The sequence below is a fragment of the Sesamum indicum genome, linkage group LG9, assembly GCF_026168435.1.
Source record: "Sesamum indicum cultivar Baizhima isolate 11 linkage group LG9, ASM2616843v1, whole genome shotgun sequence".
Taxonomy (NCBI): domain Eukaryota; kingdom Viridiplantae; phylum Streptophyta; class Magnoliopsida; order Lamiales; family Pedaliaceae; genus Sesamum; species Sesamum indicum.
In genome coordinates, this window is record NC_142665.1 from 4,383,327 (window position 1) to 4,403,319 (window position 19,993).

General features: G+C 36.1%; 3 protein-coding genes across 3 annotated transcripts; 2 read left to right on the forward strand and 1 right to left on the reverse strand.

Annotated features, from left to right (window-relative positions):
• Positions 1 to 2,061: 2,061 nt before the first annotated feature.
• On the reverse strand, positions 2,062 to 7,095 carry UNE17 (Subtilisin-like serine endopeptidase family protein). Its single transcript, XM_011091776.3, has 10 exons — positions 7,015 to 7,095; positions 6,827 to 6,918; positions 6,622 to 6,719; positions 6,379 to 6,534; positions 4,100 to 4,770; positions 3,739 to 3,806; positions 3,409 to 3,639; positions 3,163 to 3,277; positions 2,844 to 3,057; positions 2,062 to 2,758 (listed from the first exon to the last, which is right to left on the reverse strand). Exons 1-10 carry the CDS (start codon positions 7,093 to 7,095, stop codon positions 2,175 to 2,177), a joined length of 2,310 nt encoding a protein of 769 aa, XP_011090078.1. The 3' UTR covers positions 2,062 to 2,174.
• A 3,579-nt stretch (positions 7,096 to 10,674) lies between these two features.
• LOC105170582 (putative serine/threonine-protein kinase PBL16) lies at positions 10,675 to 13,931 on the forward strand. Its single transcript, XM_011091406.3, has 6 exons — positions 10,675 to 11,063; positions 11,705 to 12,009; positions 12,074 to 12,209; positions 12,964 to 13,100; positions 13,201 to 13,324; positions 13,421 to 13,931. Exons 1-6 carry the CDS (start codon positions 11,000 to 11,002, stop codon positions 13,783 to 13,785), a joined length of 1,131 nt encoding a protein of 376 aa, XP_011089708.1. The 5' UTR covers positions 10,675 to 10,999; the 3' UTR covers positions 13,786 to 13,931.
• Positions 13,932 to 14,470: 539 nt separating this feature from the next.
• Positions 14,471 to 19,419, forward strand: CPN60BETA2 (TCP-1/cpn60 chaperonin family protein). Its single transcript, XM_011091407.3, has 15 exons — positions 14,471 to 14,628; positions 15,394 to 15,646; positions 15,733 to 15,858; positions 16,215 to 16,352; positions 16,433 to 16,528; positions 16,631 to 16,873; positions 16,957 to 17,191; positions 17,348 to 17,517; positions 17,605 to 17,682; positions 17,792 to 17,863; positions 17,955 to 18,059; positions 18,198 to 18,290; positions 18,465 to 18,557; positions 18,951 to 19,074; positions 19,170 to 19,419. Exons 2-15 carry the CDS (start codon positions 15,407 to 15,409, stop codon positions 19,181 to 19,183), a joined length of 1,827 nt encoding a protein of 608 aa, XP_011089709.1. The 5' UTR covers positions 14,471 to 14,628; positions 15,394 to 15,406; the 3' UTR covers positions 19,184 to 19,419.
• The last annotated feature ends 574 nt before the right edge of the window (positions 19,420 to 19,993 follow it).

Below are 19,993 nucleotides of genomic sequence, written 5' to 3' on the forward strand. Positions count from 1 at the left end.
CCACCACCTCTTCTTTTCTTTTCGGCCCCTCAATTTCCTCCTATTTGCTGGATCTCCCCCACTGATTGATTCACCTGCCTGTGACGCTATTTTCCAGTATCTCAATTCTAATTGGAGGGATCGACAACGTGGAAGTCCGTCATTGGTTAGGTTGCGTCACCAGTGACGCGTTTGATGGCATCGTGAGTGAAAGAAGATTTTTCAGAGTAGAATAGTAAAAGGACAAAAGTGTCCCTGTCGGGGACGATTTTTCCATCAAATGACTAAAGTTTACTTCGTGGACTTCTACGCTGTTCTTAGCTCTTAAGCAAAAGGTCTCCCTACTCCCCCCCCCCCCCGCCTTCCATGCATATTTTATTATTCATTTTTTTATTTAATTCACAAAAATCTATATAATATAAATTAAAAAATTATTCCAATAAACGTTATGTACGCGTAAATCTAAAAGGACCCCCTATATTTTATTTTGTCACGTAAAAAAATATATATTTTTTAAATTTAACTTCGATACGAATATTTATGTTTATTCCAACGATTTATTATATTTTTTGTTTTTATTTAAATTTAGATAAATATATAATTATTTATTTCTATTAAAAAAAAATAGAGATTTCTTGAGATAAATTAGTTAGGAAAACAATTTAAGTTTTTCTGTATATAATAATACTTATTATGAATTTATATCATATGATTATATATCAAATATTTTTTGCATTATAATTGTTTATAATTTTTTAAGTATTATTTTTTTTAAATCCATAGTTGCCACTGGGCACGAAGTACTAACTAGTATATATATAATAAGGAAAAATCCATTAATCTCTTAAGTTAGGCAAAAAGGGGAGCGATTAATGTGTAATTAATGCATTTTATTCGTTTACTTTTTTTTTTTTTCAAATTTTGAATTTTTAGGGAATTAACCCTTATACACTTAATATTTAACCAAAATATTTTTTTGCTATTATATTTTTTTCTAAAGAAAATTAATTCATAATTCAATGGAGAACTTCAAATTTTTTATTTTGATTTTTTAGATGTATTTCTGTATCTATAACGAAATCGAGAACTCAGTGATCCCACATATTATAAAACTCGGTGATCCCACATATTATAAAATATTATTAAAAATTTGTGGGATCACCGAGTTCTCGATTTCGTCATAGATACACAAATAATCAGTGCACCTTATATTACACGTTAAAGCATATAAATTATGCGTATAAATGAATCGAATACCTTAAGTGGCGAGTATGTATTTATATTTTTCTCAATATTTACTGAATTAAAACAAAATTACTGCTCTAAACATATTCCTTTGTTGGATTTGGCATTAATATAACTTTTAAAGTCATGAGTTTCTAATGAATTGTGAGGAGAAAATAGTATAAATAACTAAACATTAAGAACATCTTAAGCAAATATTTTAATAAATATATGTGGAAAATTAAGTCAGGTGTTTAAAATAAAGACAAAATATGTGGATCTAGACTCATTCAAATTTTTATGACATGTTTAATATTGTTTTATTTTAGTACCTCAGGATAAAATGGACATATATCTAACTTTTTAGTTTACTTTCGGATAATATATTTATCTTTAATTGACTTATTACTGACTTATAGCAGGTTAAATAAATCTTTTTATGGTTGATTTACCTTCATATGTCTTTACGCATTAATGCAAGCGATATAACAAAAAAAGTTATTTAACCTACAATAAGTCAATTAGTGGTAAATATCAATTTTTATTCAAATGTTTTATTAATATCAGCAAATTTGGTGAATTTTGACTAACAATGGACTTATTTGTTAGAGGAAGCAAATCTCAAGGGTGCTAGATGTAATGTCCCAAATTGCAAAGAATTTATGTGTAATTGCACCAAATATCAGGGAAGAGAGTGTAATAATTGTATATGCATAAAGTAAAACATAAAATATAGTACCAATTTATGATAAAAGACCTGGAATGCATATTGATATGGACGGGATATTATGTTCCAAATTATGTTGCATCTTCTATTTAAGACGTAACATGATTTGTAATAGAAATTCAAATCCGATATGGATCATGCATCTCAAACAAACAAGCAAAGACTGGATAGAGCACACAACATCCTTACAGACCAAAACACAAACTGCAACATGTCCAGTACAACAACATAAATGGAGAAGAAATCAATAGGCCATATTGTTAGAACCCACAATTCCAGTAGTATTAACTTGAACAACCAGAGGACTCCTCACCTGATGGAACCCATCAGACCAAGTAATCCACCCGAAATCAAATCTCCCTTCAGACATCTTCACAGGCTTGAGAGTCACAAAGTATGTCATTTCTTCCTTAAAAGGCGTAAACATCAAGATTCTAGGCCAGACCACAACCTCAACTCCATTAGGACTCACAATGCTGGCAAAGTACATAGCTGTCTTCATGTGTCCGACGTTGTGAACCGTCCGTTTGATGGTTGTCGTGCATGTGAGGCTTGACACCGTTATTGATGGGTAGTTTATGTTCCAGTTGGGCTCAGTTCTGTCAGGGCAGGTTGTGGAAGGGTAGCTAACGATGGCTTGTATTTGTTCCTCAGAGTAGCCTATGTTGCAGAGGAAAAGAACGTAGTCTCGGGTTGTCATGTCGTATACTAGTCCTGGATCGAAAGCCTGCACTGGATTTATATGCCCAGCACCAATGTCAAACGGGTCAGAGAGCTTCGTCGTTGCTTCTACTGATATGTCATCGCCGTTTATGTCTTTGGTATAAGCTGTCAACGTGAAAATGCTTGGAGTTATTATAACTCTTGATGTAGATTAATATGCCATGTTTTTCCTAAGTCAGTTGTTAGTCACCAGTAGTCATGAGGGCTGATCTGATAGCAGCAGGGGACCAGTTTGGATGCGCGGATTTGAGAAGAGCAACAATGCCGGATACATGAGGGCACGACATGGATGTCCCGGATTGGAAATTCCAGTGCACTTGTCGTTCATCGTCTGGAAACATGGATGGAGGAATGTTTGGTGGCCATGCTGCTAGCATGTTGACTCCTGGTGCAGTAATGTCTGGCTGTACCATTAGATTAACCGGGAATAAGAAAAGTTTATATGAATGTATGCCAAACACAACCTTAAATATGGACAAGAATTTTGTCTATTTTCACAAGCATGGTACCTTGAGAAAATCCGGGGAAATTGAGCTTGGCCCTCTAGAAGAAAAGTCTGCAACCATCGGTGCCGGTGACCTTTTGAAGGCTGTTTTACTTGGCAAGATCTGCACCTTAGTGGAGCTATACGTTGCATGGAAATTGAATTACATGATCATTACAAACTGTGATACTGAAACTTGTTGTTCAGAACTAATCTAGTGTCCATTTGATAATCATGAAATTGGTTGCACCTAAGTCATTCAGTCACTCACTTGGGCAATAGAAGCAGTTTCATCCCTTGAATGATGTCTATATGTATGATGGGGAATATGCTGACAGCGGCAATAGGCCTGGTTAATGGCTCCACAAAGATTACGGCAGCAGCTTTGGCTTCGCGTGCTGCAAACTCTGCCTCGTAGCTGCTAACTGGCCCATCAGTGGAGAAACAGAGGAGTATGTTGCCTGAGGCAGAAACATTCTTCCAATTGCTCGTACGACAAATCCTGCATCAAAGTGCAAGCTTGTTAGGAGTATAAGTTTATACGTTGTGCGTGTGCGTGTAGACGTGCTTGTGTTTACAAGGGCGATTGAAAATCACCCACCCGCCGAAGAAATAACTTCTAGCTCTGGACAAGTTCCCGCTTATGTGATTGGTTATCAAACCTTCACCCTGCACATATGCAAACTGATGAGTCGTTTTAAAGTGGATCAGGTGTGTTGCGCTCGATTTACTGAAAGCATAGGATCATGGGAAGTTGCAGGATTTTTGATCCACCGTTCCTTGATTCAATGTAAATACTCGTTTCAATCCAAGAATTTTCAGGAAACGGATAATGACTAGTATTTTCATTAACATGTTGAAGCTATAGCTCATGTAAATTGGTGAAATAATCAAAATTCATTTTCCGAAACAGTATAGGAGTACTCCCTTTTGGACTCGGACAACAGAGCAGTGTAGATTACCAAGAAAAAGCTGCCGTCCTCCAACAAAATCTTGGTGGGAAAACTGCGATCAACGGTGGAAGCAGCAACACAGATGCTCCATGGATTGATATTTCCTACCAGAGATGGATCAGGGCCATTGTTACCTGCAGAAAACACCACACTCACCCCCAGCTGCATGGCATGAAATGATCCAATATCGGAACTGGACGCAAAGAACTGCCTCAAAGGCGGCCCCTTGCCGAACGAAGCTGATATAACATGCACTCCATCGTGCAACGCTTCATCAAAAGCCGCCAACGTGTCTTCTTCAGTGCATGTCCCACCAAAATTACTGTTCCAGCATACCTTGTACACTGCTAGTCTGGCCCTGGGGGCTCCTCCTCGGGCGGTTCCTCGTGCCAGGCCAGAATAACTCACGTCTTTAGCTCTTGATCCTACTGCCGTAGAGGCTGTGTGAGTTCCATGACCAAGAACGTCTCGAGCTGATACGTATTCAGGGGTTCTAGTCCTGTTGATCTTCCCGAATCGTCTCTCGTAACCTGTGAGGTAGTATTTTGCCCCAATCAGCTTCTTGTTACAAACTTTCTTGGGATTGAACTCCTCTCCAGCGACACATTTTCCCTTCCAATGCTTCGGTACAGGCCCCATGCCAGGCTCCTCCCTGAAACTAGCAGATTCTGGCCATACACCTTTTCATTCACAAAACAAAACTTTTTGTAAGATAGTAAATGCCTTAAAATTTCTCATATAAATTCTCAAAAGCTGAAATTTACAATTCTTGGACGGCCCATGCATGTCTGGTGTTATTTAATTTTTTATTATAAAAAAAAAAGAAAATTTATATTAATATAATTTTTTTAAATATACTAATAATAATATAACGAGTCCCGATTTTGAATCGCGACTTAATTAAAAAATTCCTTTTTTTTTTGTTTTTTAATCAAATTTTGTTAGTTAATTATATAATTTTGTTTAATTATGTATAATTAATATATTAAAGTTTAAAAATTATAATATTAAAATTATATTAACATAAAAAATTATAATTAAGTGTACAAATATAATATGTATATTTTTTTGTATAGTTGTAAAAAATACAATGAAGTATACAATTATTCTTGACAATCCAATACTAGTACATCTGATTGTGTATCACGACTTGGGCATTTTTTTTTTGTTTTCATTTAATTAAATTGTAAATAATTAATTATATAATTTTATTTAATTAATTAAATTATATTAATTTAAAAAATTATAATTAAATGTACAAATGTAATAATGTATATTTTTTTGTACAGTTGTAAATAATACAATGAAATATATAATTATTCTTGACAAACCAATACCGGCACATCTGATTGTGTAGAATAATTTTTGGAATGTTTCTATGAATTTTCTATCAATTTATCATTACTATATAATTTAATTAAACAACAATACATAGAATTACGCATGTAGTTAAATATAATAAATCTAATAATTTAATTAACCAATTATACAATTTTTATATCAAATGTGATGTTTAATTGAACATTAATATAAATAGCCAATAATATAATTTTATAAATTATTCACAACGAGATGGATTGGGCGCAAACGCGTGCAAGGCAACAATCCTAACAAAGAAATTCTTCTACACAATCAGATGTACTAGTATTGGATTGTCAAGAATAATTGTATACTTCATTGTAGTTTTTACAACTGTACAAAAAAAATATACATATTATATTTGTACACTTAATTATAATTTTTTATATTAATACAATTTTAATATTATAATTTTTTAAACTTTAATATATTAATTATACATTATTAAACAAAATTATATAATTAATTAACAAAATTTGATTAAAAAACAAAAAAAAAATTGCACTTGGAGTCGGTATTTGGAATACCGACTTGGGATTTTTTAAAAAAAAAAATATTTTTTAATCGATTCGCGATTCAAAATTGCGACTCATTATATTATTATTAATATATTTAAAAAATTATATTAATATAAATTTTCTTTTTTTTTATAATAAAAAATTAAATAACTCTGCATGTCTGATTGTTACTATACTAATTGTCTGTTTATCATGTTGACATTAACGATCAACAGACCTTCGTATTGTCTGAATTAGTCGACCATTCCTAACGTTAGGCCTTTTATACTATACTTTTCCTTTTCCTCCTCTTTTCTAACTTACTAGATTACTACATTAGCCACATCAGAGCTGTTAAGACAAAATTTATCAGGATCGGAACACGGACTATGAAAAAAGGATGTATCACGTGAAACTGATCCGAATGAGCACCTGAGTCAAAGAGGCCAACAATTATGTCATCACCATAAGCTAGCTGCAACGGAAATCCTTTGTGTTGGTCCACGTTAAGACCCATAAAATCCCAGCTTCTCGTTGTGTGCAGCTGGAGAGTCTTGCTCTCAAACACAGATATGACCCCCTTTGTGTCTGCATTTGTTAGCTTTTACATTAATACTAATGATTTAGTAAAATGCACACAAGATTTTTAAGCAATGCTCATATTTGGCTCGTTACTCGCTAAGATGGTTGCTTGGCCTTCATTGAGAGTTGCAGCAAAACCGGACAACACATGCTTGTAGCTATAGATCATTGCTTGCTTCGCTTCTTCTTTGCTAAACGACAAGAAGAAGTTCAGGAAATATGTCAGTTTGCATGCATTGTCAAACATCGGCAATGGAAAATCAAGTTCAAAAGAAATGTGGGCTTCAGAAGTGAAGACCTTTGAAATACACTAGTAAGAAGCTGAAGATGATTTTCGGACGTGAGAACAGGATCATGGTTATGGACGCCGCCTAAATAGACAATGTAAACCTGCAAGAAACACCAAACAAAGACGACGTGAGATGAGATTGATTGTTTCTTGAGGAGATCAAAACAGTTCAAGCATCATACAGGCAATGAGATTACATGAGTATTGGATTCTGAACGAATGAAGTGAAGTAAAAATGAGAGGGAAATGCCCCAAAAAGACTGGAATGCAATAGCCATTGCCTCAATGGGATAAAAGAACCGAAGGTTGGCAATGTATAAATAGGGAAGGGGAAAAAGCCAAGTATGAGTCATAAAAGTGGTTACCATGAGCAAAAACTGATGTACCTTCACCATTACTACGACTTTAAGTTGGTAGAGAGAAATGTAAACTCTGTTTCCCTCAACTTTTACGTATACGATCTTGTGTATATCAGTACACTCCTAATGAAGTAAGACCGGCAACGATGTCTGTTTATGAAGCTACATCGAAAATATTTTGTGCAGACTAAAGAGGATCTCGTGTGACTTCCACAAATTTCAGCCATCTTTTGCTGATGATCAAACTGATTATTAAACCAAGATCATTGAAATCCCAAATCATTTAGTGATAAAGCTTTTTGCAAGGACAGAGGCAACCAGTCTAATAAAGAATTCTTCCCACAGAAAAACAGGATATTCATTAACAACATCAGCTCGAGAAGCCAGAATGCATGAATCAGCATTTTCTTCTTATTTCTTGTATTCAAGGTTCTTGTCCTAAATCTTTTTTATCTTCTTGCAAAGGTTTCAAGTATTCTTTACTTGATGCTATGCTTAGGTGAGAATCCCACAAGATTAAAGCATGAGTTGGACAGATATCAGTAGTCTAGTACATCTAGGCACAACTATTTTAAGGGATTTCAGTAGTTGCCTGACTTTATTAGCTGGAAATCAAAAACTTTAGTTGTTAACAATAATGAAAAGAGAACATGTAAATAGGCTGTAGCTGCAATCAAGAGGATGATCAAGTAAGCATATTGGCCTGCATGAATACATCTACATAGCAGAATACAAGTGTCTACTGCACTGCTCTGTTTGCATCTACTGGACTTTCCCGTTTCCACGCAGCTAATATACTTTTGTGCAATAGGTAGAATATTAACAATCCAACGACAAGGCATACTGAGGTATAGGCCAAGAACCCTATATGTTATTTATACTATACTCACAACATTATACTGGGACGATCCTTACTTAAACGCTGGACATAATTTCGTCTACTGAAAGAAATCATTGCCTACTTGGGCTAGAATCTGTCCAACAAGTTGCGTAAATCTAGCACGTTTGTTGCATAGATGCAGAATTATGATGAAGAGTCGCATTCTTGCAGTCTTTTACGCCACGCTAGTATTCAACGTTCTCCAAGATGAAAGAATTTCCACATTAGTAAGGTTGCAAGTAAACATTGAGAACATGCTGTTTGAGGGCCGGGTTACTTGTCATCGCTGTCATTGATGTCTATGAAATCAGACAGTTTATAGGAGCAATAATTCTTACTGCAACCTTAAGGTTTGTGTTTCACTCATGGTTTGTGTATGTCTCAGTGTTGAATGTAGCATGTAGACTCGTATATATGTTGCACGAACGACATTAATGCTTATGTGTTTGTTCAGGTGTTTAATATGTTTGCAGTTGAATAACAAAAGCTTGGACATGAAATGCATGAAACTGCTCTGTCCTAATTATCCATCAACATATGTACCAAGGGTAATATGTTGTGTCTCTCAAGAACTGTATCTTTGTCTGGAAGCAGCAAAGATCGATATCGTTTCTTTCTCTCGGACTAAATTAATCACAAGAACCAAAGACAGCAAAGAGTTGACCACGTTGCAGGAAAGATGGGAGGGGTTGTAGTCCTAAGAAGGAGACTTTTGAACAAAATCGGATGTACTATATATGTAAATGTTGTTACATAGTCTTTTCCATTTAAGTTTGTCCAAATATGGTCATCATAAAGGAATTTATGTACACGACATGAAACTGATTAACTGAGCTCAGCTTTCACTTCAACATCCTAGTTTGTGTCCATCTTTTCTGGGATAACTCCATGACTTTGAGATTGATACAGCCCACAGCCAGCTCGACGCGGAGACGAGCGTTTTTTATATCGATAAAACTATGAGATTATCAAATTACGCTCTTCAACCTGAAAAACATCCAAACACGATATGGGTCCGCGTTTCTATTTTAATATATATATATTCAGGACTGGTCAATCCGACCCGACCCCGACAACTCAAAATCTCAATCTTGAATTACTTGACACGTGGAGTATTCTGAACTAATTATTGCCCAGGAGATGTCGTACTATTAACTCAAACCTAAAAACTCAACGCGGAAACCCTCTTCGGCATAAACTAACGTCTAGCAAACATCACTCCCACAATTGAGACTGCACTAATTCTTTATCCCAGTTTTATGTGTTAATAGTTCGTTTGTCACTCTACCATAATTTTTCTTTATTATATAAAAAATAGTATATTATCTTTTATGAATTTAGTCTCAGATATACACTAGAAGTTTATGTTTTGTTAAGTACATATATCCAAATTCCTCGTCAGGAACTCAGGTTTTTTTTTTCTTATTTAAATCAGTAATTCTCAAATCAAATTAATCATAAAATAAATACGATATATTGATTATTTTTCTTGAACTGTACATCAATCACATGATTCGTATATTATACTTACTATATAACAGGTTCAAATCTGATTAGGAATGACGTGTATTAAAATTTAACTTCGCGACGGTGCATCGTTGTGACATTTTTATGATGTATGAGAAATGAAGATAATTCTAAAAATATATTTTGCTCAAGAAAATGGGTAAAGTTGGGATAATAAATAGAGGTAAGGTTTGCACCTATGGTGAAGATATCTTAGGCATATGGGGTGGATCAATCTTGAAATGAAATAAGTTGGAATACTACTGCATCTCGACTGTGACACCGACATCACTGTCCCCTTCTACAATAATAATAATAATAATATTGTTATAGGTAAAAGTTGCCTACTAGGAAAAGTACCCTTAAAATTTAGGAAAACCTATAAATACATTGTGCAAGAATCAGACATGCATGACATCTATTCCATTACTTCTCTTAGTTTTGTGACCTCCATCCTTCTTGAGTCCCCTTAATAAATGGGTGTTTGGTTAAGTTTATTTAAAATATTTTATGGAATTTTATATTTTATAATATGTTTTAAAATTTTAAAGAATTTGAATGATTTTTTAAATATTTTTTAGAGTATTTAGATAATAAGATGTCAGATATTATAAAATATTATGGTGTTAAGAATTGTAAGTTTGTAAAACTGTAATAACGATTACAAATATTATTATACTGTTAGAATGAATAATCTCAATTTTGTACCTGAAATTCTTCCCTACTTTAAAGAACTTCATCGTTAGTGTAGGACGATGATCCATATATAGATATCTGTAGAATCAAATTAGTATTACAATCCTTAACGTAAATATATTTCATATTAATCATCTTGTACAAGTAATTCTTTATTTATTCAAGTAGGTAAGGTGGTTATTATCTTAACTAATATCGAAATATGTTTATAGTAAGTTACAAAATATGTAATTTATTATATCCAAAGATAAAAGTATTTTTGCACCCCCTATCTTGAAATAAACAAAAAATAATTCCAAAGTTTGGCGTGAGAATGCAGAAAAACAAAAAAAGGGGATGGATGATGGATCCATGCGCACGCAAAAGGGAGGAGAAGAGAATGATAGAAAAGGATTGGTGGGTATTAAAATGCGCACTAACCCCACCAACTCAACAATTGGAAAAAAAAGAGGAGGAATCATAGACAACATAGTAATCAAGAATAATACTAGTACATCTACTGCTCTCCTGCCTAAACAACCATCATTTGAACAAACGCTCCACCCACAACCATCATCTTCATCACCCTTTTCTTCATTTCCTTGCTTTCTACTGCTGTTCTTGCTGGGTGCTTGTGTGTTTTTAGATTTTGGGATGAATGGTTTGGTGGGCTGTTCTTGTTTGAGCTATTGACAAAGTGGGCTCTCTCTCTCTCTCTCTCTTTTTGTGTATGTGGTTGTTTTCTTGTTTGTTTAGTGGATAATGGGGAATTGCTGGTGTGGGTGGGAACCTTCAGGACACAGAGTTTCTTCCAATGTAAAGTCAGGTGTGTTTTCTTCCTCAGTTTTTCATTCTTGCTGCTGCACTGATGCTCTTCTCTCCAGTTATTTTTCTTGGATACTATGTGATCTTGATTGGTATTCTGTTCATATTAGCACTGAGAGTTCAAATGAGATGAGATACTGTCAAAGGCTAGCCCTTTTTTCTTGTTTTATGATGCACTGTTCAAGTTACTTTTGCTGCTGCCGAAAAACTTGATGAATATTCGAAATATCATGTTCAAGATCATACTTTTCTCTTGGGACTGCTTCTCTCCTCTGTTTGTGTGACTTGTAATATTCTTGTCTATCTTCCTTTTTCCTTTCTTTTTGGGGATGTTTTGCCTACCGGATTTGTGTTCTGTGTTCTTGTTTTGACTAGGTGTTTTGCTGCATAGGGAATCACTCTTACAACCTTTATGTTTTGTCCTGCTCTGAGGTTCCATTCTTTTCTAATTGTCTTAGGTAGTTTTTGTGTCAAATCTTGTCCTAGTTCAGCATCCATCTCCTTTTCCTTTGTTCTACTTTTTCTTTATCCTTTTGTCCAAAAAGCTGTGTTTCCTTTCTTTTACCTTTTTCCGAAACTTGAATTTTGCTACATGTAATGTTTCACATCTGATACCTTGTTTATGATTTCATCTCATGTTAGAATCTCCAAAGGATCAAAGTCCGTCAGAAAAAATGAGGAAGGATATCAGGAAACTACCATCAAATCCCGAAGAAGTTGAGGACCTGCGTCGTTGTATGGCAGCCAATCCACTAACTGTTTTTTCATTTCACGAGCTAAAGACTATGACCGGAAATTTCAGACAAGACTACATGTTAGGGGGAGGAGGATTCGGAAATGTCTATAAAGGGTACATTTCTGAAGATTTAAAAGGAATTGAGCCGATCCCTGTTGCAGTTAAGGTTCATGATGGAGACAACAGTCATCAAGGTCATAGGGAATGGCTGGTGAGTTGATCAAATTTTCAGCTGAATTCTTGATCCTTTGAGCTGACTATCTGTGGTATTTCAGGCCGAGGTAATCTTTTTGGGGCAGCTTTCTCATCCAAATCTTGTGAAGTTGATTGGATACTGCTGTGAAGATGAGCACCGAGTTCTGATATACGAGTACATGTCTCGGGGTAGTGTTGAAAACAATCTATTTTCAAGTAAGTAGATATTTCTCACCTTTTTCAATGTTTATTCTCACATAGAGCTAGTTCCATGCTAGTTGATAATTCTAAATCATCGAGTTTGCACTATACATTGCTCCAAATAACTGGCCATAAAGGAGTATGCCGTCAGTTTCCTGGCCAATCCTACTATGGTCTGCCCTCATATAGTAATTTCTAACACTGGTCATGGTCGTTGCTCGATTAGAATAATTGCTGTCATCATTGGACAAATTTCCTCAGACAGGTGCCTATGTTTTTGCAACAAATAGGTTCTCTTCCTTTCTTGAATGTGCCCCTGTTGGGGAAAATGGTTGTCCTGATTCAAGAATCTTTGATTTCTGCCATTCATTCAACTACGGAACGATTCCTTCTTTCTATTTGAACAGCATTGCAAGCAGCAAAACTTAGTTGTATCATTCCTCTTGTTTCCTTTCATTACAACATGAGAAATTAACCTTTGCCATAGAGTTCCAACATCTGATCTGAAAATTAAGAATATCTGACAGGCTTATAATACAAATTTATGACAATTTAATAAGGACGAAACATAGGAAGAGGCAGACGATATAACTTGCAAGTGTACAAGAACCACTCAGTTTGATAAAATATTTTTCCGCTGCATTCAGTTTACTCGAGTGACTTTTCCTTTTATTTCATCAAATTGCAGCCTCAAGACTACAAGCTTCTTGCTGTCCCCTAATCTTGTACATGTTTTTTAGTTCGTTTTCCTTGCTTATACTTGTTGCAGAAGTGCTGCTGCCTCTTCCTTGGTCTACTAGAATGAAGATAGCATTTGGTGCAGCAAAGGGACTTGCCTTCCTTCATGAGGCAAAGAAACCTGTCATCTACCGTGATTTTAAGACATCTAACATTCTACTGGACCAGGTTAGTTAGTGATAACCTTTTCTAGAAACCAACTTACATAAGCTCTGTAATAACCAATCAGTTCATACTACTTCATCTAACACAAACTAGATCTAAACAGGAATATAATGCAAAACTCTCAGATTTTGGCCTAGCTAAAGATGGTCCAGAAGGAGACAAATCACATGTTTCCACCCGTATAATGGGAACATACGGCTATGCGGCACCAGAATACATAATGACAGGTATTTGGCTTTCCATGTTAGTTTCATCACGGTAAATACAAGCTACAACACTGTTTTGTAATAGAAGATTGAGAAACATTTGTCTTGATTGCGTAGGCCACCTAACTCCCAGGAGCGACGTGTACAGCTTTGGAGTCGTTCTCCTCGAGCTTCTGACGGGGAGAAAATCATTGGACAAATCAAGACCAGCCCGAGAGCAGAATCTTACAGACTGGGCTATCCCATTGCTGAAGGAAAAGAAGAAGTTGGCTAACATTGTGGATCCAAGACTAGGAGGAGAGTACCCCATGAAGGGTGTCCAAAAAGCAGCCATGCTTGCGTTTCATTGTCTGAACCGAAATCCAAAAGCAAGGCCTCTAATGAGAGACATTGTTGATTCCTTGGAACCTCTGCAGGCTCCTTACGATGTTTCAAGTGATATGTCCTCCACTTTAATTGTTTGTAGTGAGAGCTCTAAATGAACATCTTCACAACTCACCCAGTTGGGATGTCTTGTAAATGCTACACTTTAACAGTGGCAAGTTAGCCTCATGAGAATGTAAGATGCTTGTAACTTTATCTTTATATGTTTTTTTATAATAACTAGCACTTGAGCACACTTACAAAATATGTGTAAAAAAGTTAAAATACTTACTTACTTTAATATAGTTATATGTTACATTAAATCAAAATCATCACACAGATGAAATTAAAGAACTCAAAATTCTATCTGATGAACGGATCAAAATTTTATTGTGGATTATTATTATAATTTTACTTATTTTTAATAGACTAAGTGGAGTATATATATTATAATTTTCTAAATTTTTTTATCAATCTTGTTCGATCCTTTTACAATTTACAATAAGGATCTAAAAATTATATAATTTTATTATAAATTAAAAAATATTTATAATTTTTTAAATAATAATAAAATATTTATGATTACTCCTAATTTTCGAGACTCCTCGTAATTTTATACCCTCATTATTATTATTTGTTTTTACCCTAAGGTTTGGTCGATGGGAAGAATTAAATTTAGTTTCATTGACAAAATTGTGGAACATGTTCTAGAGTGTTCTAATACGCGACAAAACAGAGACATAAACAGCAATCCAATGGCTGAGATTAAGTGGAAGCTTCAAGAACGAAAACCACCCCTTGATTTTCCACACACTGCCTCTCCCCTACTAAAAACCTACTCACTCTATCCACTTCTACCACCACTCTGCTTTCTAGATAAACCCTCTTCTCCTCCGCCAACTACCCCATCTTCAGCTCAGCAGCGAAGACCCTTTTCTTCTTCACTCTCAATACATCTTCCGGTGAGCGCCTTGATGGATTTTCCGGTTTCCTTTTTCCTGTTTTCAATTACGTGTTGTTTCTACGTGAATGCTGGTGGATGGGGTCTGTTTAATTGTTTTTCTGTTGCTGTGGATTTGAAGTAGTGGTCTTTTATGCTGCGTAGATGTATAGTTACGAATTTGTATCTGGGTTGTGATGTTTTATCGGTGATTTTGTTTCACTACTGCTTTTATTGACGATGAATTATTTCTCCGGGAATAGGAGGCGGCTTTAAAAATTATTTCTTGCTGGAAACTGTTAGAAAATTGAAAAATTTTGTAGATTGTAGTATTTTATGCATTCGGGGCATGTGCTTTCATTTTGTTCAAGATGGTTCTGCTCGGACTGGTGAAATTACCAATTTTGAAAACTGAGTATCTACTCCTTTTCAGAATCTTGATATTTCTAGAAGTAATGTTTTTGAATGACAACAGTTTGTTTCAATCGATATGGAACGTTTAGAGGGAGCTGAAAAGTGAGTGTTTCCTTTGTATTTCACTTCTGTCTTGAAAAGTTGGTGCTGCATTTGAAACTAAATGCTTTGTTCGAGAATCTATGTCCCCTAGTACTGCAAGTAAACGAATTTTGGCAAGAGAGGTTTGTTTTTAACTGGGGAACAGTATTTGGGGCATTTAAGAATGTACTGAAAAGCATATGGACCAGAGAATGTGGTTTGTTTACTGTATGTTAATTTGGATTGGTCAAAATTTGATGTCTTTAATTTGAAAATTTGTTGCTGATATCAGGTTTAAGGAGTAAATGGCATCGACTTTTGCTGGCATGTCATCAGTTGGTTCATTGGCTGCCCCTGGCAGCAGGGTGATGGATGATAAAATTGCGGCTTCATCGAGCAAGTTGTCATCTCTTGCTTCTATATCTTCTAGTTCACTTGGGAGGAGAAAGAATGTTGTTCTCCGGAAAACACGTTCTTCTCAAATAACAGCAGCTGCAAAGGATCTTTATTTCAACAAGGATGGCTCAGCTATAAAGAGACTTCAGGTGAGTGATTGAAACTTTTGGCTTCCATTTTGTTGAAGATCTCTTCTTACTGCATGATAGTTAATGGGTGATTCTTGTATTGACAGAGTGGAGTTAACAAGCTTGCAGACATAGTTGGTGTTACCCTTGGACCCAAGGGAAGAAATGTGGTTCTTGAGAGCAAGTATGGTTCCCCAAAAATTGTTAATGACGGAGTAACTGTGGCCAAAGAGGTATACCAAATCACATAGACTTTCAATCATCAATGCATGTGTTTTGTTGGGACCTTGAAAAAATGCGGTTGTGGGAGCAATAGGCAATGAGTATGAGAGTTGGCATTAGTTATTTGCCTTAATCAGCGTAGGTTTCTAACCATTTCTGAAAAAGTTTTCTCTCTACCGGAACTATGACAGAGATGCTTGTTGCTGCTCCATGTTCTGCAATTTTTAACTTTAAGTCTTCTTGGTGATATACACTTTGCAGTCTAGTTTTCTAGTTTCTATAGATAATTCTAATGTAGATATTCTCTGTTTTTTTCCTACCAACTGATTTCACTAGATATAAGAACAATGTTAATGATTTAATATAGGTTGAGCTGGAGGATCCAGTTGAGAACATCGGTGCTAAATTGGTGAGACAAGCAGCTGCAAAGACTAATGACTTGGCTGGTGATGGAACAACAACATCGGTTGTTCTTGCACAAGGTCTTATTGCTGAAGGTGTTAAGGTATGTGTGTCTCTGTGTTGTTATCCATTATGTCAAAATTTAGACGTTTTAATTTTTCTATATATTTACCATGTTTTCAGGTGGTAGCAGCTGGAGCAAATCCTGTTCTTATCACTAGAGGAATTGAAAAGACCACCAAAGCTTTAGTATCTGAGCTGAAGTCAATCTCAAAAGAGGTATCTGTAGAAATCCTAGTTTCAACAAGCAAAACACTTTCTTATTGTAAATTGTTTGGAAATATTAAGCATAATGATTTACTAACCATGTCGGAATTACAGGTGGAGGACAGTGAACTAGCAGATGTTGCTGCAGTAAGTGCAGGGAATAACTATGAGGTTGGAAATATGATAGCTGAGGCTTTGAGCAAAGTTGGTAGGAAAGGTGTTGTGACTCTTGAAGAGGGCAAAAGTGCAGAAAACTTCCTTTATGTTGTTGAAGGAATGCAGTTTGATCGTGGCTATATTTCTCCATATTTTGTGACTGATAGTGAGAAAATGTCTGTGGAATATGAGAACTGCAAGGTAGGCATTTATTTATTCTTCCAAGGAACGACTTTGAATCTGCAACATACATTCCTTCCTAATAAATGTATTGGCTTGTGTAGTTGTTGCTGGTTGACAAGAAAATTACCAATGCAAGAGACCTGATCAACATTTTGGAAGATGCTGTAAGAGGTGGTTATCCTGTTCTGATAATCGCTGAAGATATCGAGCAAGAAGCTCTAGGAACTCTTGTTGTGAACAAGCTAAGGGGAGCACTGAAAGTTGCTGCTCTCAAAGCTCCTGGATTTGGTGAAAGGAAGAGTCAGTATCTTGATGACATTGCCATTTTGACTGGAGGTAATTTCTCAGTTAGCAGTGTTTGATCACTGAACACTTGCCTGATGTTAACTAACTGATATTTTCCTGTCTTTACCCTGCTTGGCTTCCTTCAGTTTCTTTTATTCTTGCTTTCATGCTATCCTGTTACTAAGGAAATTTTTACCTTGCATGCAGGAACTGTGATCAGGGAGGAAATCGGGCTAACTTTGGACAAGGCTGACAAGGGAGTTTTGGGGCATGCTGCCAAGGTGGTGTTGACTAAGGACAGCACAACGATAGTCGGTGATGGAAGCACTCAGGAAGCTGTCAACAAACGTGTTGCTCAGATAAGAAACCTTATTGAGGTGTGCCCTTTTGTCTCTATCCTGTCTATATGTATGTATGTTCACTACTTCTCCTATTGACTGAGTGATGCATCATTTTTGGAGCAGGCGGCAGAGCAAGACTATGAAAAGGAAAAACTGAATGAAAGAATTGCAAAACTATCAGGAGGTGTTGCAGTGATCCAGGTACTTTTATGTGAAGATTGTTTTCTATCTGCTGTGAGAGTGTGAGTTTTGGTTTTTGTTTTTGTTGGAGATATTAAATAAGGAATGATCACACTTGTGAAATTTGAAGGTTGGAGCACAAACTGAGACAGAGCTGAAGGAAAAGAAGCTTAGAGTAGAAGATGCACTCAATGCCACTAAGGTGAGCTTTGTGGTTCAAACTGTTAGTAGTTATTTCAGTTGCTGGTGGAGGGATGAGGCTTTTGTAATCTGAAATTCTATTTATGTTGCAGGCAGCTGTTGAGGAAGGAATTGTTGTTGGAGGTGGATGTACTTTATTGAGGCTTGCATCAAAGGTTGATGCTATCAAAGAAACCCTTGAAAATGACGAGGAGAAGGTAAAGACTAATGTGAACTATTACGCTGTGGTGATGTTGAAATATTCTAAGGATGATGCACATATATTTTACAGTCTTTATTTGTTCAAACTGTGATTTCTCAGGTTAATTATGACTTAGTGGGTAATCTGGATGCAGGTTGGAGCAGACATTGTCAAGAGAGCTTTGAGTTATCCATTGAAGTTGATAGCCAAGAATGCTGGTGTCAACGGAAGTGTCGTTAGTGAAAAGGTGTGTGGATATTTGATTCTCGTGCATATTAATGGATCACAATCAGAGTTCTGCTTTCCATTTATACGTTTATATACTGATATGTGATGGTCATTCAGGGAGAAGTTGTTCCCATGATTTCATGTGATTACATTTGACAACCAACTTGACTTCTAATTCTGGTTCCCTGTTCAGGTGCTGTCAAGTGACAATCCAAAATATGGTTACAATGCTGCCACTGGACAGTATGAAGATCTCATGGCTGCTGGAATAATAGATCCAACTAAGGTAAGATATGTCGTTGCTCGGTAATCGAATCACATGTCTTAGCAAGTAAAGGAGTTTGAGATGGTATCTATGACATGAAACTACTGTGAGACATTTTAAACAGTGAAATGTGTACCGAGGCCGGTGCTATTGTTGCTCGTTTACATATAACGGTGACTGAAGAAGGAACATCAGAGCAGTTCATGTGGTTCATAGGTTATTGAATGGTTGTTGAGGATCTACTAATTAGGGGCTCAACTTTGGTCCATATCTCATGAAATTTCTTCCTTTCATCCTCTGTCAAGCTACAGTCCTTCAACCTTTTGTTTGGTTGCCTTCCCGTTTTGCCTGTATAGTGTGTTATGAAAGTCAAATTTTCTGTACTTAGTTTCATTTGCTTGTTTCTTGATTTAGGTGGTGAGATGTTGCTTGGAACATGCAGCTTCTGTGGCAAAGACATTTTTGATGTCAGACTGCGTGGTTGTCGAGATTAAGGAGCCCGAACCAGTTGTGGCAGGAACCCCAATGGACAATTCAGGTATATGCTCTGATCTTTGAACATACTTGCTTAAAGTTCCATTGTTTCTCAGATAGTTGCAGTCAGTCAGCTTAAACTTTTGCCGTTTTTGTCAGGGTACGGTTACTAAGGGAGCTGATGAGTCCCGGGTTTGTCCCTGATCTCAACAAAATAGACACTTGAATTTTGTGAATTAGTTGATTCAAAATGTAGGTGAGAGGGAAAGAGAGTAGATTATTATCCAGCAAGATAGAGGAGCTTGGCTGGATACGGCTTGTTTGAACCTACAAATTCTTCAAACGTGTAACTGCAGCGACATGCTAAATAATTGAATGAAAAAAGTTTGATTCTGTGGTGTATTAAAAATCTTGTTATTGGTTGTCCTCAATTTCGTATTTTCATACCTTGGAGAAACATTTTTCTTTCACCGCCACTTGTGATTCTAATTGTTGTGATCTAATTTGAGTGTACAAGTTTGTTTAGTGCAGCATTGCTGGAAATATATCCGTCTCTGCTGCTTTTAGTTTTATAAATACATTCTTGCATTGCATTTGCTCGATTCTTGAACAAAAGCCGGTGATGATGTGGCAGTCCAAGGGCCGTCTTATGAGCAATGTCTCTTCCCTTTCTTTGCATCACTCTTGATTCAAGAAAAAAAACACGCAGTTCACGCACTAAAAGAGAGCTCAATTTTCACCATTACCATGGCTTCCAGCAGCTGACACATCCCTATGTTCTTTCTTACCTTTGCCAACTAGACTATCCCGACCCACCATGCAAAGCCCAGCACTGCTGAAGCTCAATAAAACCACAGTACTCACGTTCTACGATGCCCATTTGGCGAAGAAAAGAACTGTTTTCGGTAATATGGTAGCTTCAGAAACTGAGGCTCAGGTATCAAACTCAGATGTGGAGGCGGCGTAGTGGTAGCTTCAGAAAC